This window comes from Oryx dammah, unplaced genomic scaffold (assembly GCF_014754425.2).
Source record: "Oryx dammah isolate SB20612 unplaced genomic scaffold, SCBI_Odam_1.1 HiC_scaffold_18, whole genome shotgun sequence".
NCBI classification, from domain to species: Eukaryota; Metazoa; Chordata; class Mammalia; order Artiodactyla; family Bovidae; genus Oryx; species Oryx dammah.
In genome coordinates, this window is record NW_024070202.1 from 94,119,869 (window position 1) to 94,139,075 (window position 19,207).

The 19,207-nt window shown below is 38.8% G+C and overlaps 1 protein-coding gene across 2 annotated transcripts in view; it reads left to right on the plus strand.

Moving 5' to 3' along the window:
* The first annotated feature begins 1,147 nt into the window (after window positions 1-1,147).
* Window positions 1,148-19,207, plus strand: part of KLHDC10 (kelch domain containing 10) — a 62,318-nt gene continuing 44,258 nt past the window's right edge. Inside the window, exon 1 of one of the 2 annotated variants that reach the window (XM_040259628.1) lies at window positions 1,148-1,406. In XM_040259628.1, coding sequence (XP_040115562.1) covers window positions 1,241-1,406 — 166 coding nt within the window. In that variant the 5' untranslated portion in view covers window positions 1,148-1,240. The remainder of the gene's footprint in view (window positions 1,407-19,207) is intronic. The other variant, XM_040259629.1, reaches the window with a different exon arrangement.

Sequence of the window (19,207 nt, forward strand, 5' to 3'; positions counted from 1 at the left end):
GGTGGCGGGAACAGGGAAACTCCAAACATGCACCAGGAGGATACACATCCTCAGCTCCAGCAGATTTTCTCTTTTCTCCCCATCACGTAAGTTTCTCCTGTATGGAAAAAAAAAAAAATCACCTGATCTAAAAATCTTGAAAAGTTTTGTTTCTCTTGAGGAATTCATATGGTTTTCTCTTACCATTCATAAACATCAGTGAACAATCTATTTTCCTACTTTGCACTGTGCCCAGTTAAGTTCAAAGTCAAAATTTCCATTTAATTTTGGAACAGTAGAATTCCTGATCTCTGCAGCTACATTTTTCTTTGATCTTCATCCTTTGTACCTGTTCCTGTCTTCCAGCTGGTTCGAATTTTCTACGAGCAAAAAGGAGTTTGAGCAAAAACATTTACAGTGCCGTCAGTCATCTACAAAAGAACCTTTTTCTTGGCACTCTAATTCTCTGCTGGATGTTATTTAAGGAATCTAACGTAATAAGCTTGAAATGGTTTCTCACTGGGATCTCAATTTGTATTTCTACAGTTATTGGTGAGCTCGAACATCTTCCCACATTTGTTAACCAGGTTTAAAATTGTTCGTTTGCGTGAGACGTGGCTTGTATTGAATTAGGGAGGAATTCGCCATTGGACTGAAAGACAGGACAAAAGAGATCTCATTCTTACACTTAAGCTTTGACTCTGCTTCTGTTTCCCCCCCCGCCCCCGCCCCCCGTCGAAGAGAGCTCTTTGCAGAACACCGTATTGCCTCAAAATATGTGTATTGTGTCAGCGTCCTGTTTCTGGCTTCAGTGTCTATGGAGGAAGAGTTCCTGAGTCCTGAACACGCCTGGATTCCCGGCTATCGTAGGGACTTTTTCTGCAGGTGTGGCCTCTCTCACTCGGCCTTCGATTGGCCCGCCTGACCCCTCAGGAGTCACCGCGCCGCGGGTTTGCTTAGCGTGGTGGATGCGAGTGATGAGTGGCTGCTTCTGCCTTTCTCCAACCCCCCCCAACTTTTTTCTTTTTTTTAAGCCATAGCTATGGTTACCACGTCTCTCCCCGCCTCCCTCCACCTACCAAGAAGACGACTGGCCATTGGCTATCTGTCACCAAGTCACTCAGTCATTGGCTGCTGGTGAGACTGGGCGCTCCCCCTTCCCCGGTCTCCCGGGTCTCTTGAGGAGCCCAGGAAGGAGGCTCCGCTAGTGCCGCCGGGCCACGGGCTGCCGCGACCAGGCTGCGGCAGTCGTTAGCCGGTCATGTCGGCCGCCCAGGGCTGGGACAGGAACCGCCGGAGGGGAGGAGGCGCAGCCGGCGGTGGCGGCGGAGGTAGCGGGGCCGGCGGGGGCAGTGGGGGCAACGGGGGTCGGGGGACTGGTCAGCTCAACCGCTTCGTGCAACTCTCCGGGCGGCCGCACCTGCCAGGTGAGTGGTGGGGCACGGTCCTGACAGCTCGCAGGCGGGGTGGGAAGGTGACTGCTCCCTTTTCTTTTCTCCCTGCCTTTCTTTTCCTTGGGAGGAGCAAAGGCAGGCCCCACGCACAGCAGAACGATGGGGGTCTTAGAGAAAAGGAAAGGTGTCTTTGAGGTCAGGGAGGGAACAGGAGCACGGCGGAAAAAGAAAGTATTTTTGATCTGTTGAAAGCTCTGTGCTGAAAGTTGTTGTGTTTTCTTTTCAAAGGAGAGGCCGTCGTCTCATTGACATTCCCAAATGTTTCGCTTACTCGGTTCCCAGTCTCGTCTTCTTCCGCAGTTTGATCTTGTAAAAGAAAGACATTGGCGCCTAGCTGTGGGAAATTATTTTTAAAGAAAGAAAGAGGGAAGAGCATTCCAAGGAATGATTTTTGTAAAAACCACCTCGAGTGTGTAAGATTTAGGCATTCTGAAGCAAGAAAGGAAGAAGAAGCGGGTGGGAGGGAGGTGGGTAGGAAACAGAACCAAGAGAATTAGGGAAAACTAGTTGAATTATTAATATTTTGGAATATACATAGAATGGATAGCGTGTATGGATTTTAACAGGAAAAAATGAAAATCAAGAATATCGTTAGTGACAAAATTATGCTGTGTCTACCATATGAAATTCCATGGACAGAGGAACCTGGCAGGCTACAGTCCAGGGGGTCGTGAAAGAGTCGGACCCTACTTGGCGACTAAACACACACCCCCCCATATGAAAACAGCTTATTGAGAACTGGAAAATGTACCCAGTGTGAATATTTAACGTTTTTGTGTAAATTTACTATCCCTGTGTTCCGATGCCTTGAAAGACAAATCAAATCGATGTGTGTGTGCAGCAAATTTTAAAGAGCTACATTTGAGGTGAATATTCAGTATAGAGAATGAAGGTGTACTGCGCAGAATGTCAGATATTATGTTGGGCAAGCTTATTTTTACCATGAAGAGAACTATCAAGAATGTGTGTTAATCATTCACCATGTTTTTTTGTGAATAAGATTGAAGTTGATTTTATCAGTGATTTTGTATTTGTTTAGCTGATGAGTTTTGAGAATGAGGGTGTTTACTACCATGCCTTGTACTAAGTAGTAAAAAATTATTTGATTAATTTGAAGAGAAAGGGGATTTTGCATATTGAGTGCGACACTTGCTTATGGTTGTGATAAGGTTATTGATTTATGCTAGAAATGCACATTAATCCGTTTATATGCACCATTAAAATTAACTGTGAAGCAGTTTTAGTCAAATATATAATACACCAGGATTTGGGTTTGAGATGATCGTATCAGACTGGGTATTCTAAAACTGCTAAATAGGTACTCTTTAATATCAAAAAGGAAAAAGGAGAAATCTTTTTTTTAACCCCAAAGTAATAGCAAAAACTTTCATTTTTGTATATTGACAGGTTAGAAGATACCAAAGACAGTAACTAGTTTGTCCTCTATTACTGCAATCTTAAATCTTTGAGCTTAGATTAATTATACCATAGTCTTCATATTGGCATTCCCAGGCTCCAAGAAACTGGTTGGTGCACTTCCTCACTGCCACCACTTGATGGCAGTGGAAGCCTTGGTTTCCGAAAAGGGGCTTCAGCGTGGAGCTATTTCTGCATTCTCTTTGCACACAAGACCAGTAACAGCCATTTGTCCAGAGGTAAAGATAAACGTGTTTAAACTGTGAAAATTCATGCAATGGGGCCATCAGCTCTTTTTTCTGCTTTCTTTCCCCCTTGACTGGCATTTCATTCTTTCTTCCCCAAGTAGAAACCCTCAGTCTTCTCTTGACTCTCAAAAATTGGAAACATCTGATATTTCAATATATACTTTGAAATTCTTTCACACCAATTATTTTTTTTTCCCCCAAGCATTTCATTTTAAGCCTTACCTCTCCTCTTGATTGAAAGGTTTTATTTTGAGATATTCAACAAGATATTAAGTGAAAGGGAGGGGTAGAAATATCTAGGCTTTTCTATGGCTGACCCTGGAGATTAAAAAATAATAGTAATAATACATCTTTGTAGGTAACTTTCCCCCACTTTTGATTTCTAATCCCATTTAACATTTTTCCTCCTGCTCTACCAAGATTTTCAGGTAGCGGGCACTGAGCAACCCTTCTTACTTTTTTTGCATATCTACTCTCTATCCAGGGAGCTCTGGTGGCTGAGAGGTAAAGAATCTGCCTGCCAATGCAGGAGATGAGGGTTCAATCCCTGGGTCAGGAAGATCCCCTGGAGGAGGAAATAGCAACCCACTCCAGTGTTCTTGCCTGAAAAGTGCCATGAACAAAGGAGCTTGGCGGGCTCCAATTCCATAGGGTCAAAGAATCGTACTCGACTGAGCATGCACACAATACACCCTCCTCCATCCACCAATGAAACAAAAACAGAGCTATCTGGTCTTGGGGTTGTCTCTCTTTCACCAATAGCATCTTTATCCCTGCAGTTATGCAAGCCTGAAACTTGGGCGTCCTCCTTAACGGTTTCCTCTTCCTTGTATTTCTGGTGTAATCAGTCACCAAGTCTTATTTATTTTATTTGTGCCAGTAGATGCAGCCATCATCCCTGACATAGGTCTCCTACACTAGCTTTCTAAGCAGTGTTCCTGCTTATACTCTTGCCCTCCAGTTTGTACAGCACACTAATCTTTTGCAAGCACAAGTCTGTTTTCATCTCAGCTTACAACCCCTTACTAGCTTTTCGTTCCTCTTAAAATAAGGCAAAAATCCTCAACGTGGCCTAAAAGCCACTGAGTGGTCTGGCCCCTCTCTAGCTCTCCAGATAACCCTCATGATGTTGTCTTGTTCTTTGATCTTTTCCCATGATCTTTAGATAGTGCTCCCTTCTGCCACAGGACCATTGTACTTGCTATTCTGTCATCTAGCAACCCTCTTAATCCTCATTCTGTTCTCTCTCTCTCTTTTTAAACTTCTCTCCCATTGGATCTCAGCTTGATCACACTGTTTTTCAGAAAAGTCACCTCTGACCTTTTGTTTTCTCCATACACACTAAGTAGCCCCATGTGGTTCCATTTGTATGTAATTCTTTGATATGCATGACGTGCTACTTTTTACATATATTTACACGCACATACATCAAATATATATGTGTATATACATGTATTCATATACAGACACACACATGTATTTTAAAATTCTAAATTAATACATTGGCATTATGTGTAAACAGTTAAATTCTTGTGAATGTGATTGATTAGTGTGGTTCAGTTCTGTATTGCCCCATTGACTCTGGACAAATGGATACAGTCAGTTTCTTGAACATAAAGATAGTGGACTAGACTTTGCATCTCTGGTGGCGGCACAAATAATGTTTTGTGAAACCTTGTTTGAGCAGCTTCTCACCTTTTTTCTGTCTCCTGAAATACAGTAGTGATTATGCGTTTGCCCCATAGGCCAAGAAATTCATAGCTTCTTAGACCCGGGTTTCTCCCTACTCATAATCTTTCCATGTGTGCAGTAAAGAACAGGGATAGTGCTTCGCAGTCATAGAGCTCAGGGGCATGGAGATCATGGGGACAGTGGAACCCATGTTATTATTGTGATTTAAGTGTGTAAATTTGAGTGAATGCCATGTGTTACCTAGGGAAACAGTTAAACGATGTTGCTAATATGGGGACTGGAAAACTGACAAAGAAAAAGAAGGAAAAATGTAACAATTGGTAAAGCTGGGTAAAAATAATACTGAAAATATTAACTGAGAATTTTTCTTGTGATATATGTTTATGATATAAGGCACAAATGGTAAAAGGCAAATTTTCCTTCTTCCTTTGACCAATAATTGGCTTCTTTCTGTTGAAGCAACTGACTTTGTATGTATCTTTTCTAGAAAAGTGTGTGAGTGTGTGTGTTGGAGGGAAGAAAAATGGTAGCATTTCTTTGTTTGGATGGGCATTTAAAACGTTTACAGTCTTACACAAAGGATGATACCGTTAATATTTTTGTATGTATATAATTTTGCACATTAGTGAGTCTGTCTTTAGAATAAATTCCTAGAAGTACAATTGCTGGGTCAAAGGATATGTGCTATTTAAATTTTGATAGATATTGTCAGTTGCCTTTCATAGAGGTTGTGCCAGATTGTGTTCATTGGTGTTGGAATTCTGGCTTCCCATAGCTTTGGTAACAGAGTGGGTTATTAAACTTTTTTTATGTTGCCAATTTAAAAGGTATATTTTTCTTCATCTTTTCAATAGGTATAAAAACCATACAGCCATATTTGTTTCCTTTATTTATAACATCTGCTTATATTTCCTATTTACCTGGTTATATTTTTTTCTCTGTTGGAATATTTAATATTGTTCATAGGAGCTCTGTTTTATAGAAATTTGTTCCTTGTCTCAGTTATGTGTTGCAGATGCTTGTCACAGTTTCATTTAGCTTTTGACTTTGTTTACAATATATTTTTCAGCAGAAATTAAAATATTTGTGTAGTTTAATTATTAATCTTTTTTTGATTTTAGGTTTTTGGATCATAAGAAAGGCCTTTCCTATTTCAATATTATTGATATTTCTAATTAAAAGTAAAATTCTTTTTTTTTTTTTCTTGGTAACTTTATAATTTATTTTTAAGTTAAATGCACTTATTGGTACAAAGTTTAGTTAGGTAAAGTATTTAGGTAGGATTTAACTTCACTTTTCTTCTAGGTGGCTACCCAGTTATCACAGTATTGAAATATTATCTATAGGTGTGCTTAGTTTCTATATATAATTTGGTATTTTTACTAGACTTTTATTCTGTTTCATTGATCAGATTACCTATTTACACCTAATGACATCATTCTTTGATTATAATTCTTTCATTCTACTTCTTGGAGTTTTCCTGGATACTCTTTGTTTGTTCTGTAAAACTTTGTTTATTGAGCTCCCTCCCCACATCTTTTGGTATTTTTATTGATCCTGCATTATATTTGAAGATTGAGTTAGAGATGACTGACTTCTTTTTGAGGTTCAGTCTCCTGTTCAGGAAGAGGGTGTACATTCATTTCTTGTTTTTCAAATTTGTTTTTGTATCCCTCGACAACAATTTAAAGTTTTTTTCATGAAGACCTTTTACATTTCTTTTGTATGTATTCCTGGTATTTTACCTTTTTTTGTTACTATTGTAAATGGGGCTTCTGTTGCTGTTATACTTTTATCTTGCTCTTTGAACATGGTGATGCTATTAATTTCTGAGTATTAATTTTGTACTTGGCCACCTTTGGAATCCCAGTACTATCTATTATGGTTCCCCAGTTGTTTTTCTAAGGTTTTGCAGTTAAATAATATCACTGGGCTTCCAGGGGGCTCAGTGGTAAAGAATCCCACTGCCAGTGCAGGAGACACAGGAGGCGCAGGTTAGATCTCTGGGTCGGGAAGATCCCCGGGAAGAAGAAATGGCAATCCACTGCAGTATTCCTGCCTGGAAAATTCCATGGGCAGAGGAGCTTGGCGGGCTACCGTCCACGGGGTCACACAGAGTCAGACATGACTGAGCGACTGCACACCACATTGTTAGCAAATAAAGATAACTTTATCAGCTCTTTTCCAGTTTTTATACTTCTTTCTTTCTTTTGGCAAATCAATTTGGTTAGTACTTTCCAAAAATATTAAACAGTAAAATAGTAGTGGATTTTTGTCTTATTCCTGACTTAAATGCTAGTTTTTTCATGCTTTCCTATTAAGCCTGACTTTAGGTTAAAGTGTACATACAATGTTAAAGTAGTCAGCTGTTACCATTTTACAAAGATTTTTTAAAATATGGAAGCTAAAATTTTAGCCTCTGTGGGAATTATGTGATTTTTCTCCTTTGTTTACTATTGTGGTGAGTTGTCCTAAATAGATTTACTGGGACTGGACCGTCCTTGCTTTCCTAAATCAATTCACTTTGTTATTGTGTATTATTGTATATGTGCTATTCGGTTCTATTTCCTAAACTTTATTTAGAAATTTTGCATCACTCCTCTTAAGCTAAATTGCTTTGTTTTCTTTTATGTATTTTATCTTTGTTGGATTATGCCACTTTCATAAAAATAATTTCAAACTTTTATTTTTCTATGCTTTTTTCTCCTCTCTGGTCAAATGGCCTTTGAGTTAAATGTTTGGTTGAATTGCCTGTGAGATGATTGGGCCTTGAGTATTTTGGGAGGAGACTGGCTCTTTGACAATTATCTCTTTACTTCTATGATAATTTGACTGGTTATCGTTTATATCTTTGTGAGGAAGCTTTGCCAATTTGTATTATCCTACAAAACAATCTGATTCACCCACTTTTTCAAAATTATTTGGGTAACATGAGCAAGGTACTCTTTTATGATTAAAAAAAAAATTTCCTGTGTCTGTGACTACACTGTCATTTTACTCATTATCACTTCTTATTTAGTATATGTGAGGCTTTGCCCTTTTGTTGTTTGCAACCAAGTCTTGGATTTTTTTAAAAATTAATTCTATTATTTTCTCTTTTCTTATTTATATTTTTCTTTCACTGTTTTAAATCCTTCCTTTAGTTTATTTTGTGGCTGTTTTCCTGTCTTCTTATGTGGAATCCTTAATGTTCTTTTCGTTATTGTGTTGTGTATGTTTGCGTGCGAGCTTAGTCATATCTGACTCTTTGTGACCCCATAGACTATAGCCCGCCAGGATTCTCTGTCCGCAGAGAATCCAGGATTTCCCAGGCAAGAACACTGGAGTGGGTGGCCATTTCCTTCCCCAGGGGAATCTCCCTGACCCAGGGATCGAACCTGCATCTCCTGCATCGGCAGGCGGATTCTTTTCCACTGCACCACCTGGGTGTTAAATTTTGAGTTTTCTTCTGAACAGTACTTGAGATGTGTCTTGTAAGTTATAGGTTTCTTGTGTTTATTTTCTGAATATTTTTGTAGTTCAATTTTTGATTTATTTTCTTTAGCACAAGAGTAGTTAATCCTTTTAAACTTTTAACATATGCATTTATATGGCTTTAGTAGTGTTATTGACATTTAATTCACATACTGTACAGTTCACTATTTAAAGTGTACAATTCAGTGATTTTTAGTATATTCAACTTGTGGAGTTATTACCACAGTCAATTTTAGAACATTTTCATCCCCTCAAGAAGAAGCCCTGTGTTCCTTAAGTCGTCCCTCCCTTATCTTCCTGCTCCTCTTTTCCCCCACCCACTAAGTAACCATAATCTACTTTCTTCCTCTCTATATTTCCCTGTTATGGACTTCGTCCTATGAGTGGAGCCATAGTCTTTTTGACTGCCGTCTTTCACTTTCCATACTGTTTTAAGTTTATTAATTTGATGCAAATATCAGTACTTCATTCCTTTTTCTGGCTAAATAATATTCCACTGTGTGACTAGATCACATTTTGTTTATCCATTAATTGACATATAGATTGTTTTTCACTTTATGGCTGTTGTAAATAAACATTTGTGTATAGACCTCTGTGTGGACATATGTTTACATTTCCCTTAGGTACATGCCTCAGTAGGATTTCCCTGGTGGTGCAGTGGTAAAGAACCTGCCTGCCAGTACAGGAGACATGAGATGAGGGTTTGAGCCCTGTGTCAGGACTCAGGGATAAAGCAGATAGCAAACCCTTCTGTGTGCAGCACGTTTTCTGGGAGGGCCTCTTACCCTGCCAGCCACGTGCTCCCACTGGAGTGCATAGGAAGGTGGTGTATTTGTATTCAGAACTAATGTATCAATACAAAAAGGAAATGCATCCTTGCCTGGAAAATCCCATGGACAGAGGAGCCTGGCAGGCTACAGTCTATGGGGTGGCAAAGACTAAGCAACTTTACACACACACATATCTAGGTATAGAATAGTTGGGTCAGTTAGTAGCTATGGTTGACATTTAATCATTTCAGAAACTGTCAAACTGTTTTCCAAAGTGGGTGGAATTTTACATTCCTACCAACAGTGTAAGAGGGTTCCAGTTTTTCCACATCCTTGTCAACATTTGTTGTTATCTTTTTTATTTTAGTCACCTTAGTGGGTATGAGGAGAAGGCGATGGCACCCCACTCCAGTGCTCTTGCCTGGAAAATCCCATGGATGGAGGACCCTGATGGGCTGCAGTCCATGGGGTTGCCAAGAGTCAGACACGACTGGGCGACTTCACTTACACTTTTCACTTTCATGCGTTGGAGAAGGAAATGGCAACCCACTCCAGTGTTCTTGCCTGGAGAATCCCAGGGACTAGGGAGCCTGGTGGGCTGCCGTCTATGGGGTTGCACAGAGTCGGACACGACTGAAGTGACTTAGCAGCAGCCTCAGCAGTGGATATGAAGTGGCATCTCACTGTACTTTTTGACTTGCATTTCCCTCATGACTAATGATGTCAAGCATCTTTCCTTGTTTTTCCCTTTTCTCTCCTCCTTTCTAGTTTTTTTTCTTTTAAGGTATGATTGACATTGTTTATCTTTTCATGTACTTGTTGGCTAATTGTATGTCTGCTTTGGAGAAATGTCTGTTAGATCCTTTGCTCAATTTTTAATTGGATTGTCTTTATTATTGAATGGTAAGAGCTCCTTATACATTTTAGCTCTCTCTACATTCCCCCCACCCCGCCCTGCCCCAGGTAGGCCTAACATAATCTCAAAGTTCCTTTATTTATTTATTTTTACTTTACAATATTGTATTGGTTTTGCCATACATCAACAGGAATCTGCCATGGGTGTACACGTGTTCCCTATCCTGAACCCCCCTCCCACCTCCCTCCCCATACCATCTCTCTGGATCATCCCCATGCACCAGCCCCGAGGATCCTGTATCACGCATCGAACCTGGACTGACAATTCGTTTCACATATATTATACATGTTTCAATGCCGTTCTCCCAAATCATCCCACCCTCGCCCTCTCCCACAGAGTCCAAAAGACTGTTGTATACATTTGTGTCTCTTTTGCTGTCTCACATACAGGGTTATCATTACCATCTTTCTAAATTCCATATATATGCATTAGTATATTGTATTGGTGTTTTTCTTTCTGGCTTACTTCCCTCTGATAATAGGCTCCAGTTTCATCCACCTCATTAGAACTGAATCAAATGTATTCTTTTTAATGGCTGAGTAATACTCCATTGTGTATATGGACCACAGCCTCTCTCTACATTTTATATTTTATGTATTTCAAGTCCTTTGTCAGATATATGATCTGCAAATATTTTCCCTGTTCTGTGGTTGTCTTATCAGTTTCTTAATTGTGCTCTTTGAAGCGTACAAGTTTTAAATTTTGGTGAAGACCTATTTATCTTACTGTTGTTATTTATTTATTTGCATTTGTTTTTGTTGTCATGTCTAACAATCTTTTACCAAATCCAGGGTTGTGAAGACCTGTGTTTTTTCTAAGAATTTTATAGTTTTGCTCTAACATTTATGCATGTGGTAAAGGTTATCTTAATTGACTCTCCTGTTGAAAAGACTGTGCTTTCCGCCATTGAATAGTCTTGGCATTCTTGTTGAAAACCAGTCAACCTTAAACATGTATGGCTTATTTATGGATTAATTCTATTCCATTAATCTATGTGTCTGTCCATGTGCCAGTGCCATAGTGCCTCAATTACTGTTGCTTTGGACCTAGTTTTGAAATCAGAAAATGTGAGTTCTCCTGCTTTATTCTTTTTCAGGTTTGTTTTGGCTACTTTGGGTCCCTGCAATTCCATATAAATTTGAGAATCAACTTGTCAATTTGTAGGAAGAACTCAGCTGGGGTTCTCATAGGGATTGCCATCTGCACATCCGTTTGAAGATGTCACCATCTTTTAATGTTGTCTTCTAATCCCTGAACATGGGATATTTTTCCATTTATTTGGATCGTCTTTAATTCTTTCAACAATGTGTTGTGGTTTCCAAAGTTTGTTTATGTTAATATCTCGCTTGCCTTTCCAGAGTTTGTTTATGTTAATGTCTCGCTTGCCTCTCTCAAGCAAGGAAATGTGGTCCCCGTGCTTCACTCTACTTTCAGCAGTGTCTGTGCCCCTTTGTATTAGTTACAGTGAAGAGTTAATTTCTGCATTTGTTTCATTTTTTTTCCTTCCATTTCTTTTCTGTTCTCTGCCTGCTGATATTTTGTCTCTGTTATCTTGTCTTCTTCGAGTTAGAATTACTTGTCTTTTCTGCCCCTGAGGCAGCATTAATTTTGGTAAAGCTTATTGTCTTCCATTTCCTACCACCACTGTAAAAGGAATACAAGCTCTCATAGTGGCATTATTATAAAAGCCAGTATATGGAAACAGCTTAAGTGTCCATCAGCAGATTAATAAATAAGATGTGGTGTATACATACAATGGAATACTATTCAGTCATAAAAAAGAATGAGGTTTGGCTATTTGCAGCGACAAGGGTGGACTTGGAAGGCACTTTGCTAGGTGAAATAAGTCAGACAGAGAAAGACAAATACTGTATGATATTACTTACATGCGGAATCTAAAAACACAACAGTCTAGTGAATAGAGCAAAGAAAAAAAAGCAAGCTCACAGATATAGAGAACAAGCTGGTAGTTACCCATGGGGTGAAGCAGTAGGGAGGGGCAACACAGGGATAGGAGACTAAAAGGCACAAAATATTAGGTAGAAAATGAGCTGCAAGGATATATTATACAACCTATGGAATACAACAAACTGTAAATGAAAGATAATCTTTAAAATTGTAGATCACTACATTGTACATCTGTAAAATACATAATACTGTATATCAGCTATACTTCAATTTTTAAAAAAGGAATACAGCTCATTATTAAAATTTGGAAAATATTGAAAACTTGAAACAAGGAGAAAATCATCTGTAGTAATTCCATTTGATACTTGTGTCAGCATTTTGATATTTTCTTTTTTAGTTCTTTATCAGTGAATTGTGTTTTATTTAATATTGTGTAAATCATTACATACTACTAGTGGCAACTTGGGATTCTCTTAAAACTGTTCTGTGTTTAAATGTTTTCTCTTATTTTACCAAGTAGACTCTGTTTCTCCTCAATTTATCATACGAATAACTGTTTAGATTTTTTTCTAGCTGATGTACTATTTTACTTCTTTTCTTCACAGCCAAGGTTTTGGAAGAATAGACTCAATTGTTTCTTTTTTTCCTCTTCAGTCTTGCACATCTCACTTCTGCCCCCATTGTTCTACTCAAGTCTTCTTGCTAAGGTAATAACTTATTAACTGCCAAATTCATTAGATATCTCTTAGTCTTCATCCTACCCAGTTGCTCTAGATTTTGATTTTGACTAGCCCCTTTACTAAAGCCTGGGAATATATAACTAGACACAGTCTGTATTCCTAAAGAGCTCTTAGTTACCCTTTTTATCGCTTGAATTTCTCATTAGTTTTTCTTTATCTGGTGCTTAATACTGATATCCAAGAGTATATCTGTTTGTTTCCCTCCTCATTCTTATATTTTTCCCTGGGTGATGTCATTAATATCCTGACAACATACAAATCTATCTCTAGACCAGAGCTCTTTCCTGGCCTGTTTGCCAGTGGCTACTAGACAGTGCCACTCAAGTGACTAATGAGTGCCTTAAATTCAGCTTGTCTGAAAACAATTCCATTATCTTTCCTGCCAAACCTGTTCTTGTTTCTATGTTCCTTATTCTGATTAATTTAATGGCTACCTCATCAATTTAGTGAATCAAGCCAGAAATCTGAGAATCACATTAGATTCCTTTCTTTTGCTCACCCCTTGTACAGTTGGTCACAAAGTCTTGCCAATTTTTCCTCTTTAATAATTTTTCTGACTTTTCTACCACTACAGCCTCGCCACTTATGTCTTTCATTTTATATTTCAGCAATAGAACTATTTGCAGTTAGTTGCTTTAAATTCTTAGAAGTTAGGTTGGGAGGGAGAAATTTTTTAAGTTGCAATTTCTTGCAGTACCACACTGTGTCATGATTCTGCACATAACCATTTTTTTTCTTAGACTGCCATTTCCTAAATCCCTTCTAAGACCCACCCAAGTATACGTTACATAGCTTTTTTTCTGTTCGCTCTTTTAATACAAATAGATTACTTATATACTGGGCAGTTGCTGTGTGTCTTCCTCTGTTCAGGGTGTTTTACAAATATTAATTCATTTAATCCTCATAACTTTCTCATTCCCTTCTGTGATGAAGAACTGAGTCTTATAGAGAAGCTGCAGGACCTGCACGAAATGCATATAGCTAATAAATGTCAGAGGTAGGGTTCAGACCGTCTCTTAGACTTCAGAGTCCATGCTGTTGTGCCTCTTCTTTGTGCCATCACCTTCTTTTGTTTATACAAAGGATCACAGTACGTATATTGAATTACTTTGCAAGTATTTGTTTTCGAACTTATCTAACTATGGGCTTTTTTTAAAAATTGGAAGACAATTGCTTTGCAATAGTGTATTAGCTTCTGCCTTACAATGTGGATCAGCTGTTAGTATACATACATATATCTCCTCCCTCTTGAGCCTCCTTGCCACCCCCTCCTCATCCTACCCCTCTGCGTTGTCACAAAGCACCGGGGACTGAGCTCCCTGTGTAACTATGGGCTTCTTAAAGGGAAAAATAATGTCTTATGCTCAGTCACCTTCCACAGGACTAGAACACTGCCCCATTTATAGCAGACTTTTCATAAGTATTTATTGAATGAATTAGTAATTGTCAATATCTATAGTTACTCAGGCAGAAGAGTTGAGTTTAGGTTATTTTACATTACATAAGGCTAAATAAACTTTTTTAACCTAGGAATTTAGCACATACAGTTTTTGTATGGCTTTTCCAAGTACAGTTTTATGTCTAATCTTATCAGTGGTTGTTGTATCATTCTGTCTTTTCCTCGATTCCACCCCTTCCTGCCTCTTCAGACTTTTCAGAATATTTACATTTTTACCACTTATCTGTCTTCTGACCCTTTCTGTTGATCAAGTCATCCCTTTAGCATTTGACCTTGCTCAAGGTTTTTTTTTTTTTTTTTTAGTTCTACCAGTTTATTGCTACCAACCTGTCACCCTCCACCCTCATGCACACATGCTCAGTCATGTGACCCCATGGACTGTAGCCGGCCAGGCTCCTCTGTCCATGGGATTCTGCAGGCAAGAATACTGGAGTGAGTTGCCATTTCCTTCTCCAGACCTTACTCAAGTTTTATCTTTCTGGTCGTCCCCTTTTCTTCAGAGCCAAGTTCATGAAAATATTGACTAGAGTTGAGGTCTTCATTGCCACATCTCCCCCTCTTTTCTTTGAAGTACCTCTTGTTAAAGTCACAGGTGACTTATGTGTTGTCAATCAAGTGATGTTTTTCAGTTTCCACCTTACCTGATCCCTCTTCATTTTGAAACATCCTTTTTCCTTTGCTTCTCTGGCATCAGCTCTGGTTTTCTTTTTGTGTCTGGCCTCTCATACTAAGTCTTATTTGTTGATCCTTCTTCTACCAGGCCTTTAAGGAATTGGAGTTCTCAAGTCTTGGTCCCATGCCTCTGCCCTTCTTTTTTTCAAATTATTTTAGGTATTTTTTTTCCCAAATCCATGGTGTTCATTTTTCAGTTATATATGAAGAAATCAGGCCACTTTGTAATTCTGCCTAAATCGCTCTTGAGGGCCAAATACTTGCCTTCGTCATGTCTCCACTTACATGGCATTTATCCCTCAAGTTCAGCATGTCTAAAACGGAATTTGTGACGTTTCTTTATTCTAAGCAGGGGAACTATTGGACAGTTTTAAGCAAGGGAGTATGTGATGTGATTTACATTTTTTTGTGTATGTGTGATTTACATTTTTTAAAGCTTCCTGTAACTGTCAGGTGGAGAATGGATTGTGGGAAATGGTAAAAGTGAAGCATAAAGGCTATTTAGAAAAATACTGCAATAGTCTCCTAAAAAGATGGTAGTGGCTTGGAGCAAGGTATAGTGGTATAAGTGGTGAGAATAATTAAGTATGAGATATACTTTGAAAATAGTATGAACAGGATTTATTGTGAGATATGAAGGAAAGAGAAGAATCAGGATGACTCCAAAGTTTTTGTCTTAAGCAACTGGATGGATGATGGTGTCATTAAATGTGATGGAGCAGACTGAGACAAGAAGGATTGTGGAAGTCAGTCAAGAGTTCTCTTTTGGCTGTGTTAAGCTTGACATGCCTATTTGACATCGAAGTAGAGGATATAAGGTAAACAATCCCCATATATAATCAAATTAAGGGAGAGGTAGAGGCTCAGGATATAAATTTCGGAATTATTAGCATGCAGATGGTACTTACAGTCACTGTGGAAAATTCTAAAAGAGATGGGAATACCAGACCACCTTACCTCTCTTCTGAGAAACCTGTATGCAGGTCAAGAAGCAACAGTTAGAACCGGACATGGAACAATGCACTTGTTCAAAATTGGAAATGGAGTACATCAAGGCTGTATATTGTCACCCTGCTTATTTAACTTATTTGCAGAGTACGTCATGCAGAATGCCAGGCTGGATGAAGCATAAGCTGGAATCAAGATTGCCAGGAGAAATATCAACAACCTCAGATATGCAAGATATGCAAGTGATACCACTTCAGTGGCAGACAGTGAAGAGAAACTAAAGAGTCTCTTGATGAAGGTGAAACAGGAGAATAAAAAAGCTGGCTTAAAACTCAACATTCAAAAAATTAAGATCATGTCATCTGGTCACATCACTTCATGGCAAATAGATGGAGAAAACAATGGAAACAGTGACAGATTTTATTTACTTGGGCTCCAAAATCACGGAACAGTGACTGCAGCCTTGAAATTAAAGACTCTTGTTCCTTTGAAGAAAAGCTGTGACAAACCTAGACAGTGCATTAAAAAGCAGAGACATCACTTTGCTAACAAAGATCTGTACACCCAAAGCTGTTGTTTTTCCAGTAGTCATATACAGATGTGAGAGCTGGACCATAAAGAAGGCTGAGCACTAAAGAATTAGCTTTCGAATTGTGGTGCTGGAGAAGACTGTTCAGAGTCCCTTGGACAGCAAGGAGATCAAACCAGTCATTCCTAAAGGAAATCAGTCCTGAATATTCATTGGAAGGACTGATGCTGAAGCTGAAGCTCCAACACTTTGCCCACATGATGCTAAGAGCCGACTCATTAGAAAAGACCCTGATGCTGGGAAAGACTGAAGGCAGGAGAAGGGGGCAACAGAGGATGAGATGGTTGGATGACATTACCTACTCAGTGGACATGAATTTGAGCAAACTCCGGGAGATGGTGAAGGATAGGGAAGCCTGGCATGCCGTAGTCCATGAGTCGCAGGGAGTCAGACATGAGTTATCGACCAAACAACAGATGCGGTTGAAGGTTCAGTTTGTATATTGACCTTGAGCTTTTTTAAGATCTTTTTTTTAAAAAACAAACAAAACAAAACAGTCTTTAGTGTTTTTGAACACCCAGATCATTAGACTGTTACCAGTATCTATACTGGGCAAACTTGTAGAACACAAAAAAGTTATGCTCACTTATATATGTAAATATGATTTCTTATTATTGAACTCAACCTTACCTGCCTGTCATTTTTAAAAAATTATTTTTGTTAAACTGAAAAACACTCTATAAGCCTGATAAAATAGTATACAAGGGAGACCAAATCTCTCTTCTCCTTAGATCACTAATTCTCCAGTTTCTCCCCAGAGGTATCACATCTATTAGTTTTTAGTGTATCTTTCCAGAATTAAAATTTACATATGTATACATATAGGTATGGGGTTTCCCCGATAGCTCAGTTGATAAAGAATGCACCTGCAGTCAGGACACCCTGGTTCCATTCCTGGGTCGGGAAGATCCGCCGGGCAAGGGATAGGCTCCCCACTGTAATATTCTTGGGCTTCCCTTGTAGCTCAGCTGGTAAAGAATCCGCTTGCAATGCGGGAGACCTGGGTTCGATCCCTGGGTTGGGAAGGTCCCCTGGAGAAGGAAAAGGCTACCCACTCCAGTATTCTGGCCTGGAGAATCCCATGCAGTGTATAGTCCATGAGGTTGCAGAGAGTCGGACATGGCTGAGCGACTTTCACTTTCACTTCACATATAGATATGTTGTCTGTATTTTTGGACAAATTAGAGTCAATACATAACAAATACCTGGAATACATATTCTTTCTGCACCTGTCTTTTAAAATTTTTACTAAAAATATGTTGTAGGAATTGTTCTATATTAGCATGTTTAGATTGATCTGATTCTTCTTCATGGCTGAAAGTATTGCATTATATGGATGTATAGTAATTGACCAGCTACACAGTTTTTTTTTTTTTTTTTAATTATTGGAGTATAGTTGATTTTCAATGTTGTGTTAGTTTCAAGGTATACAGCAAAGTGCCAGCCACACAATTGATAGATATTTACATTTTTCTGGTCTTTTACTCTTTAAAAAGATTGTGTAATGCATGGTGGTAAATATTGCTGACTTGCCCTTCACTGTCTGTGTTTTTAAAGTTTTCTTTTAAGTTATAGAATTTTAAAACTCACACTGATAGTTATCTCTTTACCTTACTCAACTTTCCCATCCAGCTAGTCTTTAAGCCCTTGTGTTTTATCCACATATAATAACTATTATTAGCTAAGAATTTTTATAAACATTTACTCATAATCTAATGAAGAATAGCTACTGTTATTGTTTCCTTTTCATAGAGAAAGAAACTGAGGCCCAGAGGGTAACACCTTTTCTAAGGCCATATAATTCACAAGGGACAGAACCCTTATGATTTGGATACAGGCAATGTGGCTCCAGTGTCCATGCTTTTAACTACTGTGCTGTCCTCGTCTCTGTTGCCTGTCTTTCCCAGTAGTGCCATAATTCAGGTGTTCATTGCCTCAAATTTGACTTTATTAATACAGGTAAAGGCTTCCCCAATGGCTCAGTGGTAAAGAATCTGCCTGCCAAGCAGGAGATGCAGGTACAGTCTATGTGTTGAGAAGATCTCCTGGAGAAGGAAATGGCAACCCACTCCAGTGTTCTTGCCTGGGAAATACGGACAGAGGAGCCTGGTAGGCTGCAGTCTCTGGGGTCGCTGAAGAGTTGGACACAACTTAGCAACTAAGAAAACAAATAGACAAAACAAATATAGGTATTCCCCACTTTTCCAAGTTTACTTTACACCACTTTTAAGAAAGTCCTATGTTAGTGTCTGTTTTCACTAACTGAAAGAAATTGGAAGAGGATTGTCACTTTTATGATAAAGCAAAAATACAGGTTCAACATTTGTTTTGCAGTGAGCTGGTACAGAGGCAGCACACACCCCAAGCAGCATGAGTGGCCCTTCCAGGCTCCTTCCCTGGAAACTACACTCAGCATCTCAGCATCAAGACACCATAGCTTTGCATTGTGTCTGTGAGCATCTGGGTTTTATCAGGATTTATTTTGTACATCAGTTAGCACAAAGGTAATTAAGGTAATTGCTTCTTCACATAACACCATTTTGCTTAGGAAAAGGTTTCATTGGGAACACTCTAGGATAACGGGAAACCTGTAATGTTTTTGTCACTCTCAGTCTTCCTTTTCTGTTTCATTCTATATACTGAAACAAGATTAATCGCCCCAAAGCGTAACTTTTATTTTGCTTCCCAGATCAAAATCCTTAGTAGCTTCCTGCTGCATTTAAAATTCAGCTCTAGCTCATGCTCTTCTTTTTCATATGTGCTATACTGTCAGCTCGCTCCAAGCTTTATCTAAGGTGTGATCGTTGAGTTGTCTAAAGACTCCAATGAAATTAGAAGTAATTAAGCCAAAAAAAAAAGATGAGGTAAACAGTCATTGGAGTTGAATGGTGCTTTTTTAGGAAAGTTGTTTCCCTTTTTACTCAGTGTCTCTTGCCATATGG